The 23,500-nt window shown below is 41.3% G+C and overlaps 1 protein-coding gene across 5 annotated transcripts in view; it reads right to left on the minus strand.

The window, feature by feature from the left end:
* LOC113573753 (rho guanine nucleotide exchange factor 4-like) overlaps nucleotides 1-23,500 on the minus strand; it is a 96,306-nt gene that overhangs the window by 68,094 nt on the left and 4,712 nt on the right. The window contains exons 1-2 of one of the 5 annotated variants that reach the window (XM_081696083.1): nucleotides 20,632-20,751; nucleotides 4,858-5,028 (exon numbers count right to left, since the gene is read on the minus strand). The exons of 3 other annotated variants lie outside the window; for them this stretch is intronic. In XM_081696083.1, coding sequence (XP_081552209.1) covers nucleotides 4,858-5,028; nucleotides 20,632-20,640 — 180 coding nt within the window. In that variant the 5' untranslated portion in view covers nucleotides 20,641-20,751. Of the gene's footprint in view, nucleotides 1-4,857; nucleotides 5,029-20,631; nucleotides 20,757-23,500 lie in introns of those variants that run through there. One more of the 5 variants, XM_035530640.2, reaches the window with a different exon arrangement.

Consider the following 23,500-nt stretch of genomic DNA (forward strand, 5'->3'; position numbering starts at 1 on the left):
TCATACTACTTTCAAGTGAACTAAATAGAGTTGGATCACAGCTAAGAAAAGTCGCAAGTTGTGTAAATTTCATTTTTTGCTCACCTATTCCTTTAACTGTTCCTGAATACTGTTAGAACATTGGGAACGCCCAAAAAATGAAGAAGAATTCTGTAAGATGAAAAGCGTTTAAAAGCCAAACTTTATGTAGTCTCAGAACTGGTCCTGAGGCAAGATGTTTTTGCACTCCTCAATTGGAAAATAAAACCTCATAGGCATACAGACACCCCAGAAATCAAGCCTGACCCATGGACCAGTGTAAAAGAACCCCCCTAACATGTGTCCTTATAAGGCTCAGGCTGATTGCTTACCAGGACAGAAAAAATAAACAAAGTAGAAAAGCACAACTGAAAAAAGCCCCTGCAGCTCTCAGCTATATGGGAAACACAGTAGTAATTGCTTGTGACTCCCAGTAGAGAACATTATCCAGCCATGTCCTGACCTCTGATGCTGAGGGATGCTCACAGCACAAATACTTATCGAGTTTCTCATCTGAAATAAAGGGTCAACAACAAAAACCCTGAGCACTTTAAATCTTGAGCCATCTGGTGCTGATTTTCTGCAGTTTGGTCTCATATTATCACTGGAGATGATATAACACATGACATGGTATTTTAGGGCTGCACTTGATCTTAATTTAAATCAGGGCTTGTCAACCACTTTATTTTCCCAACTGAATTCTGGCACAGAGCCTCAACCTGCAAAAATAAAACTATTGTATATTTGCTAATTTTCAGACATATAGATTTTCACCACCGTAGAATTACCCTGTTTGAAAACCACCAGCTAAAGAAAAGCCTTGCATAACTTTTCCTGTGTAATACTATTTCATTCCAAACGTTAGCATACTATATTATTACCTGGTCACTCACAAGCAAACTTTATTTTGCAATGAAAGAGCATCTATTAAATTAATGCACCATAGTAGTCCTTAGTCGGTTAGCAATCATCTTAGCATCCAAAAACCTTTAGCAACTAGATAACAATGGAAACTCATTGTTCATTGAAGGTTTGTTTCATTAATAGACCCGATTACAAATTTGCTCAGGCTCTCCACAGTTCTTTTTTCAGAGTGTAAATAAGCTCTTCTTGAGCCAAGAAGCAGGCCATTCCAACCCTCTCACCCAACCACAAATGTTTCCAAGGACAATCTGAACAAACTGTTTAAACCATGCAGGTGTTGAGGGCCAGACTACACTATAGGACAACGAGCTTGATCAAAACACCTTTGTACTGGCAGAAAGCTATAAATGTAGCCATTAGGGAAAACATGCTATGCAATGAGTTTTAAAGCTGATTGACACTGACAGCACCATTTCATCTCTTAAGAGCTACCAACTGGTGAAAAAAAAATCTTATTCATGTGAAGTGTTTAAAAATATAAATACTTATGAGTTATCCAACAGTGGCACAGAAAGCCCCATAATGGCCTTGTAGGCTGCACACACCATAAGAACTTCTGAGAGCGTCAGACACTAAGCAGTACGTCAGGCCACTTATGAGAGACGCAGAGAGCCAAGCAGACATTGTGTGAATGACCTCCAGTACATGAGGTACATGAGTACACTCATTATTACACTCCAGAGGGCTAGGCTAACATGATCCAAATCCTACTGAGGTGTATGACAGTGAGGTTAGCCCATAAAACACCACTTTAACTGCATCCACAGACCCACATGTGCATTAGCAACGGAGCTTCTCAAAAAGGCAACAGGTGAGGAGAAGGAAGTGTTTACACTACACCCATGGCATTTAGGTGACACTTTTATCCAAAGCAACTTAAAATTATGACTGATGACAACTTGAGCAATCAAGGGTTAAGGGCCTTAATCAGGGACCCAAAAGCAGCTTGACAGTGGTGGGGTTTGAACCACCAACCTTCCAATTATAAGTCAAGTAACTTAGCAAGTGAGCTACCATGCAACTTTAGAAATAAACAGACATATATCAACACACACAAACCCTCACAAACACGCACGCATCACACAAATTCAAACTTGGTAAATAAGAAAGGTATTATGCTATAAATGCAATTAGTCTACTCAAAAGATTCTGGTCACTTGACCCTTTGGTTATTAGATGAGGTCAAATGTCAGAGCAAAGAAGCTGAGACGCTGAGACAACTATGAAGTCCTGATTACATGGAATCGCTCAACACACACTTGTAGTGACGTCTTTCTCTGCACAAGAGGGGTCTGACAGAGGCTTCTTTTCTAGTAGAATAGCTCTAAATAGAACACGTTTCCTCTAATAGCTGCTAACAAAAGCAGCGCTGGAACCTGTTGCGAGAGGAGAACTACAGCCTATTGGTAGAATGTGATGATGAATAAGCTCTATGGCATCTCCTACAGAATTCCATCAGTCTGAGTCTGGGAATGAACTGCTCTCTAATCCCACTCATGCATGCACACACAAGGCAGATATGTGTTATATATAAACAATCTGTGGGTGTGATTGTAAAATGATATAAACTAATTTCTTCAGAAAAGTTCTTATTTGATTTTGTAATATTGCCAGGAATATTTACTGCTTAGGGTCAAACACGGTCCACTTTAATATTCTGCATCAATCACTTTAGACAAACTTTTAATAAAATCTGGATTAGCATTTGATCTAGCCTTTAGTGCCACAGTTTTTCATAGTTCTTCTTGGATGCCAGAACCAGTAGCCTCTCTGTCTTTCCTTAATATAGCTGTACCACAAGCTACCACATCAATGATGGTCTCACTATGGTACAGTTGGACCACATGACTAAGTCATTAGCATTTTCAAATGCTGAGCACGTTTGTCAGAAATCCACAGTGAAGAAACCAACTCTACTGACATAAGGGGGCAGAGAGTGAAGACTACATCACAGATGATTGCTGAAATAAACACATAATTTATTACAGTGTTCAGAGTACAGTGCAGTCAGGTTCCTCTACGCTGAACCAGGTGATTCTATACTGAATTTCCAATTAGGTTCCTCTATGATGAATCTTAAAGTATAGCAGGATGAAATGGTCATATTAGTATTACATTTCCACATACTACCATGGAAATATGGTTGAATCATACTGGACAAACCCTTGATATAACTTGGACAAGAGTGCCCTTCTTTTGACCAAAAACTTAAATTGTGTAAATACAACAACTCATCAAAATACCCACAGAAAATGTGAGACTAGTCCAAATACTATACACTATAAACAACTTCTCATTTGCACACTGTAGCTTTCTGGAAAATCAGGACTACAAAGTTCAATGCTGCAATAATGGTTACAAAACAGTATATTATTCAGTCATCTGGGAGCTCATTTGGGGCAATTCCTATCCAGTGAAACTTAAGCCCTTATTCCTTTCCACTTAGAAATCCTCTGAAGTAGTGTATAAATAAAGTTCTTCTTTTGAAAGTCACATTATCAGAAATGGAATTGTAGCTAAAGCAGTGATTATAAACAGGGAACCTTGTGTTATGGACTCTCCCCTGTGTCATTAGTAGACAGGAGAAATGAAAAAGGTCTAAATGGCTGTGAACTAGTGCTGAGTCTTTACCATCATCCACATGGCTTCCTCTCCACCTTGCACATGACAGAAACTGAAATGAGGAATTTTACATATTTTAAAGGCAGAAAATACATAATTTAATTTATGAAATAGAGTGCAAATCCAAAATAAAACCAAATCCAGCAAAAACAACTATGTCATAAATCTAAGCATGTGCACTGTAGGAAATATTGGAGGTGTGTGTGTGTGTGTGTGTGTGTGTGTGTGTACAGCCAGACTATAACTGACACTAGATTTCAGTATCAGAGAGTAGTTGTCAGAGAGCAGACATCATCCCACTGTGGGTCTATAGCAGGATGGGAACGGGGTGGTCTGCAAGTCTTCATGTGCATTCCTGAACAGGTGGTCTTTATCCTGACGTGGCAGAACAGAGAGACACTGGCCTTTGCCAATCATGTGGTCTGCTTAAGCAGGTAAGTCCCTCCTGTTAGCTACAGTGGCACTAGTGGCCTGGCCATAAAGCACACTGACCCGATGTTTCTCCACATACACAAAACCCAGATGCTGGGATTTTGTGCCATAACCTGGGTGTAACATTTGATAGTCTGTAGAATGTTCAACCTCATTCACACTAACCTGAATTGTCAGTTCCTTTTCAGAAAATTCTAAATCCAGCTGACAACTTTAGAATGGTCAGGTTTGCTGAAATTGTGAGTGTAAACTTGGTTATAAAGTGACAGAGACAAAAAGAAAAAGAAAGGGAGTGAGAGAGATGGAGACAGAGAGAGGCAGAAAGAGAGAGATCATTTAGGCTCTATGAGACATGTTCAGAGGTAATCCTGAGGAGGTTAAAGCTATTCCTAACCAATGTGGTCATCCATTGCAAACCCACATGGACACTACTTGCATATAGAGATTTTTGTACTCAAAAGGCAAGCTTTCCATTGTTTCCGGTGAACAGGAATGGGTCACATATGCTTCACGATATGGGGCCTCGATCTGAAAAGAAGCCTTTATGCAGGTAACAGGCCTAGACAAGCATACCAAGAAGTAGCAAAAAGCCAAAGAAATCCTGTAGTTCATCTCAATTCTAAATACAATACACATGACACATCATCTTCTTCATCATGTTCTCTCAGTGTGGAGGATTTATGTTGCTTGTTTGACAGCAGTGTGCCAAGAAATCACAAAAATGGCACAAATACAAAAAAAAGAAACAATACAAAATGCAAAACAGCCATATGCATTGGAATAGCATCAAAGGTAACGAGGAGGCAGCTCTGAAAGTTCTCTGAGAAAAGAAGTGGCAGAGAAAGAGTGGAAAGCTCTTACCGTGAAGAAAGCCTGGAGGAAGCACATGGCAGTGGCCCTCTCCTCCTCTCCTCCTCTCCTCCTCTCCTCCTCTCCTCCTCTCCTCCTCTCGCTCTCATTTGTACTCTTTCTCTCATACACTCTATGTTGCTCTCCCACTTCTCTGGAAGCCTGCTCTGCTGCAGTATCCAGCTAGTCGCACACACACACACACACACACACACACACACTCAGTCTCAGAACTTAGTGCTATTTTAGACTACCTCACTAAATGAACCAGAGGGCAGCAGACTAAGAGGGAGAGAGGGAGAGAGAGAGAGAGAGAGAGAGGAAGAGAGGGAGAGAGAAAGAGAGAGAACCTGAGACTGAGGAGTTGCATAACTATGAGGGTTCATCTCTGTGATGGTTGCTCCAGAGAATACCTTCATTAGATTGGCACAGCAAGATTCAGCACACCCGGCAAGTTCTTAAAAAAAATCTACAGTGAACAAAAATGAGTAGGATTCAGTAGTTCTACCAAAGTAGTGACAATGTAAAACGTAACTCAGTCAGTATTTTAAATACAGAAAATCGTACTGCAAATGAGTATCGCCCTCTGCTGGATAAAGACATTTAAAAGGCATTTTTATTCCTTATCTTCCTCTACACAATAAACATTATTAAACATGATAAACATTATTATTAAAATATTACCTTAATAGTAAGCCTAAAAGAGTACTACATGTTCTGCTTATCTTCAGTAAGTACAGACACTTTTAATATAACTGCATTACCCAATAAACCAATAGATAAATAAACAAATAAATGAAGAGTAAGTCAAATTAAATATATATATATATATATATATATATTATATATATATATATATATATATATATATATATATATATATATATATATATATATATATATATATATATATATCTCTCTCATAGGCCTAAGACCAAATGCTGTCCCCTGCAGTATGTGAAGAAATGACTATTTGTATAGTCATTATTTGTAAAGGTAAAGAATAAAGTACAAATAAAGAATGTTTATTTGTACAACTAAAGAACATTTGCAAAGATCTATTTCCCCCATAGAAGCAAAAAGGAAGATCTCCACTATTTCCTCAAGAAACTGATGGTTCTGTTAGAGTAAGAGCTTTGAGTGCTGTTCTTCCCAGAATAGGGAAACCATCAAACCTCAAGCCTAATGTTTTTTTTTAGTTCTGGAAACTTCCATGGTTGTTGTAATCATTGTGGTGACCTCTGATTGGGTTGACAGCAAGATAAGTTGAGGAATCGGGAAGTGAATCAGAACCAGGGTTGGTTTTCCAGCACCAAGCAGTACCTAAATGCCAAGGAAAAGACATAAAATGTCCTTCAGGTGTGTCAAGTTACTGCCATTGCTGACTGAATAGGCAATACAAACATTCATAGCCAGACTTCACTGCACTTCATTCTAGAGTGTTCAATCTTTGATTGCTTCACATATTCACTGAATTATCTCAGAAAGCAAACCTCAACCTGGGTTTGGCCCTTAAACAGAGTTAGAATATTAATGACAGTAAAGAAGTAAAGACAGTAAATGACAGTAAAGTAAGGACTGCAAATCTGTCCCCACAGGACATCCCCTGCAGGGCCTGTGTCACTGCTCACCTGGAAACTGTTCTTGGCAAACAAGGTGTTTCCGTTTGTTAAAAACAGCTGCTTTCATCAGCTTGGTCATAACATTTGCTATACACCCACAGTGGGGATAAATTTTGTCAGTACAGAGGGCAATTAACTCCTTTAACAGGATATCTACAATATGTGTTCTGTATTTGACAACCTCTATTATATCTAATAATGCCTTCAAAATAATGATGAAGGTCACCTGTACGTCTAGTAAGATTTTTGCTTCTGTTGTGGGTGATTACAAAATATCCAGTGTTAGTCACCTTTTATGATGACACCTTGAAAGGTGAAATGGAGAGTAGCACTAAATCAGTGGCCAAGATTTAAACAAAGTATTGTTAAGTAACCATAGGAACTACTTTTTGTGTAAACTCTGTGTCTTAGAATTTTGCCTGTGACCAGTGGAAACTTAACTTAGAGATTAAGTTCCTGCTTATAGCCTGTTTAGCCAACCCAGTGGAAAGGGACCAGAAAGCCTGTTTAAGACCAATCAACCCAGTGGAAAGGGACCAGAAACAAAAAGCTTCACTGGAAAGAGGACTCATGACCATCAAAGTCACTCCCCCAATGGCATGTTAATTGATGAAGGGTGGAGAAAGTAATCCTTTCATTACATGCTCTGGCCTGAAGAGTAGGTGTCCTCTTTCATGCCAGTACACAGGGTTGGAGATTATGTCCATTCATGCGAGAGTGCTTACACATAAGCATGGCTCTACTGTGTCAGCTCTGGAGACTGAGGGATGCACAAATCTACAGGTTTGCCTCTGGAGTCCAAGAATACAATAGAACATTGGAATCTATGCCAACTGTTGCTGAGGAGTCTCCATTGTGACAGCCAGCTTTAAAGCTGGCAGGTTTTGGAGGGCCTTTTTTTAGGGGTGGGCAGTGGGATTTTGTTTCTTGTGGGAAAGAGGAAATTGCTAAGTGAGGAATATGCTCATGAAAGGAAGAATGTTTATTGGAACATAGTTGTTAGAGGAGAAAGTGTCTCACATAGGGGCTGCTGTCTGAACTAGATGCACACTGAAAATCCCAAGGCTTTATTTGTTCTGACCATACACTGACCATATGCTGGCCATAGGCTGACCATACACTGACCATGTGCTGACCATACATTGATCATATGCTGATCATACACCAATCATATGCTGATTCTACACTGATCATACACCCATTGTATGCTGATTATACACTGATCATATGCTGATCATACACTGATCATAGGTTGATCATACACTGACTGTGTTTACCATAGACTGAACACGCTTACACAAGACACATTGCACTAACAATCAGCGCCAAAAAGCAACCTGATCCTACAGTTTCTGCTGATCCATGTTGTTGGCTTGTGCATTCTATGCTGTGTAAAGGGTGCATTTTTCTGGGATTTACCCAATCAGCTTTGCCAAGACTACTCCAATGGTCCAGAACAGTCACTGCAAATGAACAAGCAACATCGCTTGTTTCCCAAGGAGAAGAAAATACCCCTGAGTTATTATCAGAGCCCCACAAAGAACACTGGCACTGAATCAGCTTGGCAATTCCCTCTCACTACCTCTCTGTCTCTCTTAGTTCAATTAAATTAAATTCAAAGGTACTTTACTGGCATGACAATTATTCACACTTGTATTGCCAAAGGTTTGATGAACACATTATGGTAAACAAAAGGTAAAATATCAGGTAGGGGTTATAATAATAATAATAATAATAATAATAATAATAATAATAATAAACATTTTCTTCATCAAACATTATTATTATTATTATAAACCTTTTCTTTATCAAACATTATTATTATTATTATTATTATTATTATTATTATTATTATCATCAACAGCAGTACTCCTATTACCACTATACCACCATTTTGCCACTACTGCCATCAACAATAATAATATAATAATAATAATAATACTCCTGTTCATGTGTCTGTATCTCATGGAGCTGCATCTTTTATATCTGATATGATGACTCAGTGTCCCTCAGACTGTGGCAGGAGTGAACGTACAGTGCTGCCAGAGTGCTGAACTCTTTATTTTTACCAAGAACATATGGCAGCTTCTACTCATCGTTAAAACATTTAAGATTGGGGAATATGTGACTAATTTTGGTAAAGAATTTAGATCTAATTTGGGTTAATTGTGTATATTCATTTAGGAAGTGCAGCTCTGTTTCAATCTTATAGTCCTGGCACTGCTGACACAGTCTCTGCTCTTTAGGTATCCAGGACTGTTTATGTTTGCTGGTCTCTATGGAAAAGTGGTGATCACTGAATCTGTACTTGGTCAGGGTGAAGCTCAATTTTGGATCAGATAGCACGCTTAGTTAATCTGCCACGCTGTACTGATGATTTACTATGTGATTTTGATTGAGTTTCTTGATAGTTATGTTATGTACTGGTCCTGAGCATGTGTAGTGTTATAGTGTGTTAGTGTAATGTAGTGTGTTAATACTCAATTGTGTTTCAGGACCTGAGTCTTTGCTCAACTCTTGACATTGCAAAGCTTCACAAGTTTTAGAGTTCTCTCTCTCTCTCTCTCTCTCTCTCTCTCTCTCTCTCTCTCTCTCTCTCCTCTCTCTCTCTCTCTCTCTCTCTCTCTCTCTCTCTCTCTCATCTGTTATGATCCAACATAAAGGGAAAAAAAATGTAGATGAACAAAGTCTCCAGAAAATATGACTCTAACAAATGATCCCACAAATATAAATCTTCGAAGGAGTGACTGCCAACTCAAACTTTAATGTCCCTTTTAACATAGAACAAAGTATAAAGCAGGCACTCTCTCAAGACTTTAAATATATACACACTTCTCTCCTGCACAGCTTAAAGACTTTCAAAAACAAAGCCTGATAAGATCAACAATTATTCTTCTCTAGGCTTTTTTTGGAGTGCCTGAACAAAGCAAACACACATTCTCTTGGAAGAATGCATCTTGTCCCTGACATCAAATGGGAAAACAAATAAAAAGGAATGACTACTGAGAATGAGACTAAGAAACACAGAACCTGCTCACTAAGAAACACAGAACCTGATCACACAGTTAATAAAATCAAGGACTTAACAAGATAACAGGATTGGAAACATCCTTACAGTCTAACATTTGAAGCAAGTCCAACAGCTCAGGGATAAAATCAATGTGCCTGTAATCCTGTGTATCCATGAGCATTGTGATTCAAAATTGTCAAAAACCCTACTGTAGCACCTTCCTTGTTGGTCCAAGGGCTTACTATGCAAAATCAGGATGGGCATACATACTTTGCTTTGTTTTCTATAGTTACTCACCTAGAATCTTCCACATACACACACACACACACACACACACACACACACACACACACACACACACACACACACACACACACACACACACACACGTGTGTGTGTGTGTATCTGTATATGCAAAAAGAAAGACATTATTAATTAATGTAGCTGGGAACCTGATCATGAGGAATGTCCTTTGGCAAAGGTCACATATAATCCAGATACAACCCCATGATGTCACAACATGAAAGGCATGTGTCCACCTAGTACTGCATATGACAATGCTAAATATAGCCATATCCCTGGGCTAGCTGAAGCCTAGTCTTAGCCATAGCCCCTAACCCTAACCATATCCGTAATCCTAGCCCCTAAGCCTACGGCGAGCCCCTAAGCATAACCCTACTCTGGAATTCCCCATGAATTCAAAACAAGAAATCATACATGATGATTTCCTTAATAAAGCATGCTAGTGGGACACATTGCATAACAATGCTTTTTATGGGAGAGGAAGAGTATTCATTACTCTTATATTGATTTATTAGTTTGTATTATTATGTTTCTGCAGATGCCCCTGCGTACTGCTTATAGATGTGCTGTACTGAGATTTGTGTTGAGAGTGTGAGGAGAGCCTTCAGCTTGCGATGGAGATTCTTGGCACTGCACTGCTCTCTCACGCACAGTGGGTCTGAGTCGCACCCGAGAGCGTGAGAAACTCCACTCAGACACATGAGACAGTTCCACTCCAAAAAAACCAAAAGTAGTAGACTGTTCTCTTATGGTAGGACCCTCCCTCCGACCACCTCAGGAGGGTTGCTTTAGGGCTGCGTTCAAGCCCTTCTGCTTCCTCGACTCCCAGCCCTGCAGTCTGAAGGCCATGCCTGCTGTGTTGATGTGTGCTGTCTCAGCCCGACATGAACTTTGATAAGAAAAGTAGAAGTTTCCTCAGATCTGCACAGTCTTGAAGCAAATAGGGCACTCTGTGAAATAACTGCTATGTGTGCTGGTATAAATATATGGATTAAAGGAAATATGGAAGAAGATTGTGGCAGATTGTTACTTGAGATAGCTCATGTCTGTTTTGGTATGGAATGTACTTGATATGCATGACAGCTGGGTGCTGGTAGAAATGAAGGTGTTTGCATACATTAACTGTCAGTATATGTACATGCTGCATGACAACACTATTTAGACAAAGACGTGTGCATCACAAAGACGTTAAAAGGCCATAACTATTTAAAAGGCTGTAAATAAGATCACTGGAACCCATATGTGGAAATGTTACAGACATAACAGAGGGTGGACAGTTCAAAACCTTCAACCAAAGATAATGACCAAAAACAAAACTCATAATTTGCAAGACAGTGAGGGCAATTTTCAGCCAGATGTACAAATATGGAAACTTGTAATATAGCTCACAAACTCATACTCATGCTAAATTAATCATGTCTAATTGCAGATATGGGAAAATCATGTCCTGCACTTATGAATTCTTTGCTCTAACACAAATGATTCAATACATCAGGTATTAAGTAAGCGACTAGCTGGATAGTGTGTGAAAGAACATGGTCAAGTCAAACATGCATGTGGTTTGCTGCAGTGGGGCTGAATTGTTGGTTACTCTAAAACATGTCCCAAATGCCCATTTTCTTCCTCCACTTGTTCTAAGGGAGTGGGTTTCTTTGTTATGTTTTCTTTTATCCTTATACGGAAGTTGAATGCAGCAGATGAAAGAAGCCACTGTGCTTCATGTGCTTCACCTTTCAGGAACAGCCGGAAGGAGGCGGAGCCAGGGGCAGGCAAAGAGACAGCACTGGTGCGTGGGAGGTCTGGAAGGGCAGGGCACACGGCGAGAGCTGTGAGAACGGTCTGCTCTCTTTCAGGTCCCATAAAAGGACAGAGCCCTTGTCGTTGCCACGGTAGCGCATCAACTCGGGCGAATAATTAAACATCCAATTGGTGATTTGCATCTAAAGCGAGGTCTTTCTCCAGCAGCCAGGCACTCTTCCTCATGAGGAAGACTCTGTGCACGAGTGCTTATGCAAAGAGGCCCCCCTGCTTTCCAAGATCCACTTAACTCAGAGCCTTTGTGTTTTTAGAGGGGGCTGACTAACGAGGAGACATGTTACTTAACCACTATACTGGGAGAGGGCACCAGGAGCCAATCTCAGAGGGCCAATACTGGGCTGAAACTGGACTGAAACCCTGCCAACAGAGAACAGATATGGATGCCGCCATCAGACTCAACCTATTACATCCAAATACTTTTGAATTTGTTCCTTACTTGTTGGTTTTGCACATCTTGTCGCTAGTGGGTTTGCTCTAACCAGTACATTACAGTGATATCACTGCATGTCTGTGTGTGCTATTTTATGACTACACACAAGACACACCAGACTCCTTCTCTCAAGATGATGGATGAAGGTCCACTGAAGATCACACGTGACTGCACTGACACACTAGTGTTGTATGCAGCATAGCTGTGAGCCACTGCCCCTGCTTATTCAACATGCAGAGGGGTAGATGATGGGGATGTAGAAGCATGGCTCCCCCACTGCTAGTTGTCTTGAATAGCTGTGTTTAGAACCGGTGAACCATAACTCATTAATGCCACGTACTGCCCAGAACAATGACAAATTAGTCACATTCCTTCATTTCACTTCGTGAATGAGGCTAGTCTGAGAGAGCTCAGTTTCAGGGAGAGACGTCATGGTTCCTGGTTGTGTCCTGCGCTATCTCTGCCGTGACCCTCCCCCTCATTATCAGGGTTTTGTTTGTGGCGTCATTGTCCATGTGCACAGCCTACACTTACCAACGACTTTATCAGAAGCACTACTTTCTTGGAAAAACCTTGCAGGTTTGCAGAGTCTATAGTCCATCATCTACTGCAATGTACATCGGTGTGGACCATACCATTGCTGTTGGCAGGATGTGAAACAGTTCTCATACCAGCAGTAACACAAACATCCATCACTAACATAAGCATCCCAGCGGTAATACAGACATTCCCAGCAGTAACACAGACATCACCTTAGGAACACAGCTATCCCCACAGTAACAGACAATCCCAGCAGTAACTCAGACATCCAAATACTGTAACACAGAGATCCCACATACATGAAGACATCCCAGCAGTAAAACAGAGATTCCCTAAGCAACACAGACATCCCAGCAGAAACAGACATCCCAGCAGAAACACAGACATCCATCACTAACAAAGGCATCCCAGCAGTATTACAGACATTCCCACAGTGACACAGACTTCCCCACAGTAACACAGACATCTCAGCAGTAACTCAGACATCCCAGCAGTAACTCAGACATCCCTGCAGTAACACAAACATCCCATTTCAAAGATCCTAGACAAAGCTGCAGGTCAGCAACTAAGCTGATGCCTGAATCAGAACTAGAGGTCTTTCAGTCAGGGTTTAGGCCTTACCATAGTACAGAGACAGCGCTGATTAAAGTAGTTAATGTAAGGTATCATAGGAACCACGCTCAGTTTTAGACGTCTGCCTGTTTTTCAGACCTCGTCTCCTGCCTGACCCCTGGACACCCCCTGGACTCTGCCTCGGGTTATCGACCTGGGAAGAACCTGACTATGAATACCTGCCTGACCCCACTGATCTGTTTGACTTAAAAAATAAAACTTCTTGCGATTGGATCTTCTTCCTGGGTTGTGTGTGCAATCGTGCCTGTTGATGGCTTCTGACCAGGGTTATGTCTGCTTATATTGCTAGACCTCAGTGCAACATTTGACACCATAGATCAAAACATTTTAATAGATAGACTCAAAAATGTTGTTTGGATTAGGGGACTAGCCCTTTCATGCTTAAATCTTATTTAGCCAATGGCTACCAGTTTGTCAACATAAATGGACACTTTTCAGCATACACCAAGGTTAGCTATGGTGTTAGGGTTAGCTTTTTCCGCTACTCCTGCTTCCTTCTGCCCCCGACACCTCCTCTATTCCCCATGCCTCCTCCATTTTCCATGCCCCATATGCTCCCCACACCTCCTCCTGCCTCCTGCAGCTGCTGCAAGGAACACTCACCTATGGAATTTTCCTTGACTTGGCTGCAGGTGCCTTTGGCACTTCACAGAGAAACCAATGAGGATTAAACATTTCTGGATCATTTCCACCTCTCCAGCTGCCTGAGCATGGCTCCACTGGACTATGGAGAGCACGATTGTTCTAAAAATATTTAAGGGGCAGCACTTTTCTGTACTTTGTATTAAATCCATGTTTCACACTGTAACGCGGGAGGCGTTGTGAGTGAGGGTGAACACACATATGAAGTGCCGGCCCCTTGGATGTTATGTGAAACGGAACTAACGAAGGAAACCATAATGAGTGTGACAAATAGAATAGAATAATAAAAAATAAGCTTAATAACCAACAAACGAACAACCAAACAAACAATAATTGAACAGAAACAAGGACAGACAGCAATAATGAGTTAACATGTGTGATGTGTGTGAGATTTATGCAACTAAAGAAATAAACACTAATGGGGAAGGCAGTGTAGACAACAAACACAGAGTGAGAGTAGAATAGATGAGCGAACAGCTGAGGACTACATAAGGAGAGCAACAGAGACAATGAGGGTAACTACACAGGGAGTACGGTGAGAAAGTACATAGGAACGAGATCAAACGAGAAGCGAGATACCAAATACATATGAGCGAGAAGCAAGGACAAACAAGACCTAAAGAAAGACAAACAGGATTGAGGACAAACGAGATCTAACTAAACACACAGGAGCTAGGAGCCAGGACAAACATATGAGCGCTGAGCGTGGACGAACGAGATCTTAGCAAAAATTAGGAGAGACAAAGTAAGACCATGAAAGACATATTATCAAAACAAAGAGAGAAAAAAGACAATGACTGCCAACCAAGAGATGTAGGAATGGGCTATACATAGGACTACAATCAGGGACAAACTAGGAACAGCTGGACACAAGGGGAGGAGACATGGAACCATGGAGACGAAAATTGGAAGCCCAGATGTGACTATGTTGCCATAGAAACAGGGAACGCTCAGGTCTGCGAATGTGACACACACATATTTTTCACATATTTCTCAGCCCAGGACAAGTATGTCTTCATGTTTCCATAGGCTTACTGACTACCTCAGGTACTCTCAGAAAAGGCCAACTGATGCATGCTCCATAGCTGATCTGTTTGAGAGATCTAATGCATCCTCTTACTTAACGAGTACAGAAAGAGTAAAAGGAGCTGGTCCGGAGGTGTGAGAACCTCCACTAATCAGAACAGCATGTGCAGAGTATGTGCAGACCACCTCAGCTTCAACACGGAACAAATTCACACTGCATATACCATTCAAACAGGCATTTAAAACTTTATGCAGTAGAGTTCAGTCCAAATACAGAGGTAGCTCAAACCTAATTGAGCAAATAGTCATCAGCTAGTGTTATCATGCTAATTGGTGGCTACTAGGGTATATTCACTGTTAGCTATGTTTGCATATATTTTTGAGCTCTTCCTTTAAGATAAATGTGGCAAACTTATTTCTGCATGAGTCAACCTGAGCAGGGCCAAGTTTGCATCAGTGCCAGTATTTGACCCAGTGACTGTTCTTGTTATGTTTGCTGATCTGCAGGATGAGTCTGTCATCACAGAGCATGAGCAGTGCTGGCTGCAGCTGAGGTGAGGACCCACAGCTACATTTAAACACAATAAAGTGCCATGCTGGGAGAGAAACCGGTCCTGGACACCTCCCAAAGTGGCAGACGCAAGGAAACACTCTGTGTCCACAGGAAAAGCATTGCTACACACACAGTAATTGTACATGGTAATTGTACAAACACACACATGCTTCACTCACTAACATTCACACTCTTTGACTCGCTCACACACACACACACACACACACACACACACACACACACACACATTCTCACATACTCACAGCAGTGTGAAAGACCAGGGGAAACAAAACAGTTAAAATTAAATGGAAGTATATTCATATGCTCATACAAGCAACCTAAAGAATACTGAAGTGCAAATGAACGTTTGGTGAGCTTCTAGAGAGCAAGAAACAGCAACACATGCAACACCAGTGAAAAAAAGAAAGAAAAAAGCGGGTTTATGTGGGGAATTCATTTGCATAATGTTTACAGGTGAATACTGAAAAACAGAAACAGTAAACAAAGTAAAAAAGAGAAAAAGAATAAGAAAAGAAACACAAAGAAATTAGATAGAGCGAGATCTCCACTCTTATGATAGTCTAGAGTGGAGAAAAGCTGACTCCAACAAGGACATCTGTGAGCTGTAATCTGGGGAAGGTGTTCTGCGGTATTATTAAGGCCTACATACAGGGCTTCCTTAACCAGTAATGCCCTGAGTAAGAGTCAGATTGGCTTTTGATTCTATTTAGCATTCTGGTCTATTTTAGCAGCTTTTAAAGTGTGGTGTAAAGTATATGATATCTTCAAATCAATATATTTAAATTATAAATGCAAAATAAAACTTGGCGGTATACTTCGCTAAGGGGTGGGGTGAGGCAGGGCTGCAGTTTGACTACAGCCCAGTTCAGTATTCAGTATCCGGACCGGCCAGAGCATTTCTGTCAGAATTGGGCCCTGACAGTCAAACTGGACAAAACTCTTAAAATTCCAGAAATAAATTTGATCTCAGCAAAACCGATCTATTTCACTCTAAGGAATACCATGGGAGTCAATCAGAGAAATTATCAAATTACCAAACTACCAAACAAAGAAAAAATGCATGTCTGAAACATTGTAACAATGACTCCAACACATGCTACTGAGCTCAAACAAATACAATCTGGCAAAATATTTGGATTCCATCAGATATTCACAGATTTTCATCAAATATAGTTCTCACTGAGTTGCTATAGAAACAGACAGGCACAAAAAATCCTGTTTTTCTGTGCTCATAGAGAAAAGTCTTCTTTGTTAAGAGCAAAAAGCATCAATCACTGTTTATTTATTTGCTTATTACATGTATTTTGCATTTGTCTTATTAGTGTTATATTGTATTATACTATTACTTATTTTCATATAAATATATATAATACAAAGTATATTAATGTAATATATATTATTATACCATATATAAATATAATATTATATATTTCATATAATATAGAGTATATTATTTGTACTCTTAATGTTATTCTTCTTCCATTAGATAAGTGAAACAGAGAGCAAGACAGAGAGCAAGAGTGTGTGTGAGAGCGAAAGAGAGTGTGTGAGAGAGAGAGAGGAAGACAGTGTGTGAGAGAGCGAAAGAGAGTGTGAGAGAGAGAGAGGAAGACAGTGTGTGAGAGAGAGCAAAAGAGAGTGTGAGAGAGAGAGCCTGTGTGCCTAGGCCAGAGAACCTGAAGCTTCATGTTGGTTTGACCTCTGCATTCGGGGGCCATTTTTAATAACAGGGTGAGAATGGAGGCCAGTTCTTGAAAGTGGTCATAAAATTAGTGGTTAGTGAGGGAAGAGAGAAGAGAGAATGCCACACAGATCTAAGAGAACTAGGATGGTAGCAAACTTTGAAAAAAAAAAACCCAAAAAAACATGAACACATGTCAGGAGGTTGCACATCTGAGCCCCTTTTTCATGAAATGTTGATCGTGTAGATGCTACCACATGCTGACCTTGACTAGGCTGTCTGAGGCATGCACATGTTTGAGGAACACAGGCCAGATGTAAAGTGTGTGGCCCGAGTGCCGAAGGGCGAGGGGCAGGATGCACAGGCTCCAGCGACGTGGACGAACATTTATTGTTACATAAAGACAGCAGCACTCACATATAACACAAGAAATGAACATAAACACGAAACCGTTAACATTAAACAAAAATGATAAACATGAATACATGTAACAATCACGAGTGGAAAAAGCATACAACGACAACGCTAACATTTAACATCAACACGCTACATCAGCAATGACCAACAACACTGCACACACTGACGTGGGTTTAAATACACATAGACAAAATGAGGTACAGGTGTGTGCAGGCGTGGCCACAAACAAGGAATCTCCCACTGCACGTGGCAGGCCAAACCATGTGACTCGCAGGAAGTGAGCGTTCTGTGACACCAGAGGCCTTCGGTGGTCGCAATGGTGACTATGTCCATTTACCCTGATCAACTGCACACAACAGGTACTATAGAGGCTTGATAATTTCCTGATGAACTGAATCAGGTGCGCTAGAGCAGGGATTGTGTGACTGTGCAAGGTGCCATAGCACTTTCTGTCAAGCTCTTCTGTTCTCGCTTCCTTTTCAGGCTATGCAGTGTTGAAAACATACAGACAGGACTGAGATTTCTCCATCCTCATGGTGCATTCACTCACCTGGCAAATCTTTTCATGTCTGAACTCAGCGTGGTCATCGCTGCCACAAGGCAACAGGGTTAGCACGATGTTCTGAGATTAGCTGGCTGCAGCTGGACCTTATAAACACTGAAACTGAAGAACCCTGTTGTACAGCTAATCTGAAGCAACTAAATTGTTGTACAAGTGTCTGAAGCAACTAACTGTCAGCAGTCCCCAGCTCCAGGTTCATGGGATCCCATACATAAAGAGTTTTTCCTACACTAACACTTATTCAGCCAAACAAAAGTAGATAAAAGCTTTGTAGATAACTAGCTGTGCTGAAGTAGCTGTTAAGGAACACTACAAATGTAGCACAGTGTTCCCGTTCGACCTACAAGTGGGAAGCATGACAGGGAGGACTGCAAACTTCAGTGTACATATCACTGCAGTCCTTTGCCGGTGGAGGGGTTAGGCTGCTCACAGTGTGGTGGTGAAAGATAGGCAGTGCATCTGACCCTGCTCGCTCGTTCACTTCGAGACTGTGAGATCTGTGATACTGGCTAACCCAGCAGGTCTGATGTCATTTTTAGCCTTGGGATTCTACTCTCAGAAGGCCTCTGTCTCTCACTTTTTCTTTTTTCCTCTCACTCCCACTCTTTCTCTGTCTGTTATTTTCTTCCTCACTCTCTCTCTGTGCTGGCTGCTTTCCAGTTTATGTCCAGTGTGTCTTCCAGTTTTGAAAATGGCTTCAGGAACAGTAGCCCAGTGATCTGTGGCTTTGCTCAGAGAGACTATTCTAAGAAACGTCAAGACCAAAAGCATGCGTACACACACAGACACACACACGCACACATGCACAGAAAGACGATACCCAATAGTCTAGTACTGTTCTGGATCATACAGAAGCGATTAGACATTAGAAATGACAACTTTCTACAGAACAAACGGTCCCTGGTGTCAGCAGACAGCTTTACTCTGTAAACATAACAAATACAGTACACATTCACCCATGAAAAAAAAAAACTGTACATGGTTTATGAAATCTTGACATGTCAGGGAAAAAACTGAAAACGAGGGTTCTGGTGCTCACAGTTAGTTAAAAATGAAAATGAAAACACTTCAGATATAGTGTTTGGACACAGAGCATAAAGGCACACAGGCTCAAAGTCTCAGTCAGCCTCTGCATCCAGCTCAGAGTGGGAGTGAACATACCTGAACATATAAGTGAGGGTGTCACAGTTAGTTCAAAACTGCTGCTGTGGCAGTACTGAAAACACTGGCCCCCAACCCTAATCTAGCCCTAAGCCTAGCTATAACCCTAACCCTAGGGTTACATCAGTGACTACGTTATCCAAAAGCTTGGAGATACAAGAAAATTATCAAACTGACAAAACTTCCATTTCTGCTCAATTTGTGTTCAAAAACTAATTAAAAAAAAGAGAAACAATGGAAAATATGGAAAAAATAACAACATAAATGTTCACTAGTAATTGTTCTATTGTACAGACCTTGATAGACAGACTTCTGTCCAGGGCTGCTGCTGCCTGTGTGTGTGTCAAGTATAGGAGGTCAGGGACTTAATGCTGACACATTCTGTTATCTATGGTCTGTGGTCTAATAGCACACATTCTGCACATATGTTGTATTGCTGTTTAAACTGACACACACACACGTGCGCACACGCACGCGCACATGCCCGCACACAGGCATGCACACACACGCACACACGCACGCACAGAGAGGGACACAGCCTGGGAAACATGTGCATATCTCACATATTTACATTCTTTTCCCCCTCCAGTTTTTCTGATGTTCAGATGTGAAAAGGCTGGATGAGCCTCTTATGTCAACAGAGCAGGGAGTTCTGGACATGGGTCTCCTTCCTGACCCTCTCTACTGCACCATGAATCTCTGCTATGGACTAACTCCATAGTGTGTCCCTCTGACACACACACACACACATATTTATATAACCACTCACATGTAATACATGTATGACACACACTTAGGTCACATTTCGCCAGAGCACCTCTGACAGCATTTCAGGTATGAGCAGCTAACTGAGAATCTGACTACAGCACTCTTCACATCACTATATATACATGTAGGCAAGATGTATACAGAGTGTACACCTGACTCAGACTGAGCAGCATACAGTTCTCTCTCTCTCTCTCTCTCTCTCTCTCTCTCTCTCTCTCTCTCTCTCTCTCTCTCTCTCTCTCACACACACACACACACACACACACACACACACATCTCTGACACAGAGCCAGAGATATAAGCTACCTACAGGAAATAATTTCAAACGTAACTAAAGTAAATCCCCAAACTCTGTCTTAGACAAATACTCTAATACATGGACTAAAACAACATGTGAAGAATTAGCATTCCTGTTAGTCTGAGATGCTCTCAGACTTATCTAAACAATCTCTCACTGCTACAAGCCATCATACAAGAGCAAAATCCAGATCACAAAACATGCATGTGCTCACAACAGCTTCCAAAAAGACTAGAGAATGTAATCTAAACAGAGGCCCTGCTGGATGACAAGTAATGCAATGGGAATGACTGGGGCTCACCTGTGCCATGGTCACCCTCAGACATCCTTCCTAAAACCTCTGGAGTGCTGAGTGCTGTTCATAAACTCCAACACACACACACACCACACACACCCACACACACAGCCAACTATGCATGTCCACACTCTCCCTTCAGCCCTCAGTGAGACTGTTAGCACGGCCCAGAGAGAGAGAGAGAGAGAGAGAGAGAGAGAGAAGGGAGAAAGAAAGAGAGAGAGAGAGAGAGAGAGAGAGAGAGAGAGAGAGAGAGAGAGAGGAAATATGATCAAGAGAGCAAGGGTGACAGAAAGCAGGGGAGAGACAGAAAGAAGGAAAGAGAGAGACAGAAAAAGACAGAGAGAGAGAGAGAGAGAGAGAGAGAGAGAGAAAGCAAAGCAAAGAAAACACAAGGGGTGCATATGTATGTGGGAGACTGTGTAGGTCATAAAATACACACATACACACACACACACACACATACACACACACACATACACAGTCACACAGAGGCAAAAGGAAAAAGAGAAGAATGAGGAAAAGGAGGATGATCATGACCATGTTAAAATTCACACCGATCAACATGTGGACCAGGCGAGACCTTCACCATGTGCCAAATGTAAGACATGGGAACAAGATTATTTCGCTTAACCAGACATGGCAAAGATAAATTAAAACTCTGGGAGAAGGTGGAAGGATCACATCTGATGTATAAAAAACAAAAAACAAAACAAAAAAACAAGTCTGGAGAATTGGCAAAGCCTAACTAACAGATACACTTTCACAGAATTCTGTCATAAGATCCATCCAAGACGTTCATGTGTTTTACCACTCTAGGTCAGTGGCTGAGTGGGAAAAAAGCCCTGTCCGCATAGAGAACTCTGGGATTGAACAGAGGGAAAACCTCAAACGAGGGCTGACAGCGATACTGACAGCACCCTTTTAGTGGAATGAAGCTCTGGGTGTAAGTGCCCTGAGAAACGCAGGGCGATACACTCTGTGGGCAGATTTTTCTGCCAGTGTGGGCCCCTTAAGACAGTAACAAGATCAAGCACCCGGAGATTTAAACAAAGTGCCCCTCGTTGTCCTCTCTGTCTGTTTGTCTCTCTTCTTTTCTTGCTCTCTCTCCCTTTCTCTCTTTCTCTCTATGCTCTCTGAGCATAAAACAAAAGCCCTGGCTGCTCAGGCAGTGTGAAATGTAGCGTTCTACAGTGAAAGAGAAGTATGCTTGGCAGCCAGCAAGAAAGAGAGGGGATGAAATGAAGAGACCCTCTGCTGACTCCAGCCTGAGCCCTGAATGGAAGAATTTTAATTCTAACACAATGCAATGAAAGCAGCCCTTGTGAGCAACAGTTGTTTGAGTAAAGATGCTTAACATGAATTAGCCATCAAAATTCATAAACACACACACACACACACACACACACACACAAATACAGGCAAAAGTCAAACCCAATTTGGACTTGCAAAAGTAAGCTGGCAGCTTTGTGTTCACTGAGGAAATGCTCCGCTCTCTGTTTGGTGTCTCTCTTCAGGCAATTAGTCAGCCTATTTTTCCATTTGCTCTTTCCTTAATAGAAAACACTAAAGAATAGCTGTAATTACAACCAGAGTTTTGCCACAATGAGTCATACTAATATTATCAAAAGAAATGGCATCTGAGTTCCCGCACTTTATATTTTTACTGCTGTGTGGTTTTGAGGAATCTCCACCCATTCTGCTGGAATTTAACCCAGTGGATTCCTCTTAGCCTGCACTGGGTCGCCACCATCTAAACTACGCCCACCTGCCTCTGTTGCTTTCCAAAAAAGCCCCTTTGAAACCAGCGCCTGCTCTGAGGTTTACACTGGCAGGGACAAATCATGTCCTTGGAAAAGGCCACTTGGATGGACACTGGGTGCGTTCAGGCAGTCACGCGTTTGGGTTCAGCTTAGGGTCGGAAGAACTGCTGCCCCTGTCCTCTCTCTCCATCGTATTAGTGTGAGAAGGTTGCCATGGAGGCAGAGGGGATGTTCAGGGCCTTAGGTGACCAGTTCAGGTGACCTCCCTTCTCGTGGTCTGTGGGATGAAAGCCCTGTTCTGCCTCAGTCATACAATCATATTCAACAGGAACACATAACATGTCTCGGTATTTATGAGAGGTTTCATTAAAAAACAAAACTAAAGTGAGTTAGAATGTAGTAGGAAACGAAGGGATGTTAATCTTGCGGTAATCTTGTTTGATTCTCAAGACCCTAATGGAAACAGAGAAGACCAGTGTTTGAGCTGCTGTCCAATAGCAAACATCGGCTCAGTTCCTGCCTTGTTAAATAACTAGTCCAGTGTTTTTAAAGCTTACTGTAAACCGGATTTGTTTTCAGAACATCTGTGGCATGCAGTTGTTCGCTGCAGGCACTCATGCCACCACAGGGGTGGGTGCAGATAAGCATGGTCCTGTCTCTTTCCTAACCATGAATCACTGCAAACTACAGGTCGGTTTAAGCACTGTAATAACAAAATGCTTTAAAATGAAAACAACCCTTCTGGGACAAACATGTAAGTTTACCCTGTCCTCTGTTAGTAAATTTTGTTCTGGGATGGCTGTGGCTATTTCAGATGTACCAGACTTGGATTTTTCAATGTTTTTTAATATGGATTATGATTAAAAAAATATTTATTTTCCTTTGTTTTCCCATTTTGGAAATGGAGTCTTTAAAGAGTAATTAACTGCAACAGTGAGTCTCTTTACAGAAGCCTGAAGTACAGTATGACACTGAGCTGAAAATAGAAACAAAAACAAGAATTTGTTAAATTACCTGACCATTTAATCAATCAGGTAAAACAGGAACACCTGAGAATCCCTGCAGGCATACAAACACACACTGGCAGACACCAGCCTCTGCTGAAGAAGTCA

The sequence above is a fragment of the Electrophorus electricus genome, chromosome 14 (assembly GCF_041902795.1).
Source record: "Electrophorus electricus isolate QZ-2024a chromosome 14, ASM4190279v1, whole genome shotgun sequence".
Classification (NCBI taxonomy): domain Eukaryota; kingdom Metazoa; phylum Chordata; class Actinopteri; order Gymnotiformes; family Gymnotidae; genus Electrophorus; species Electrophorus electricus.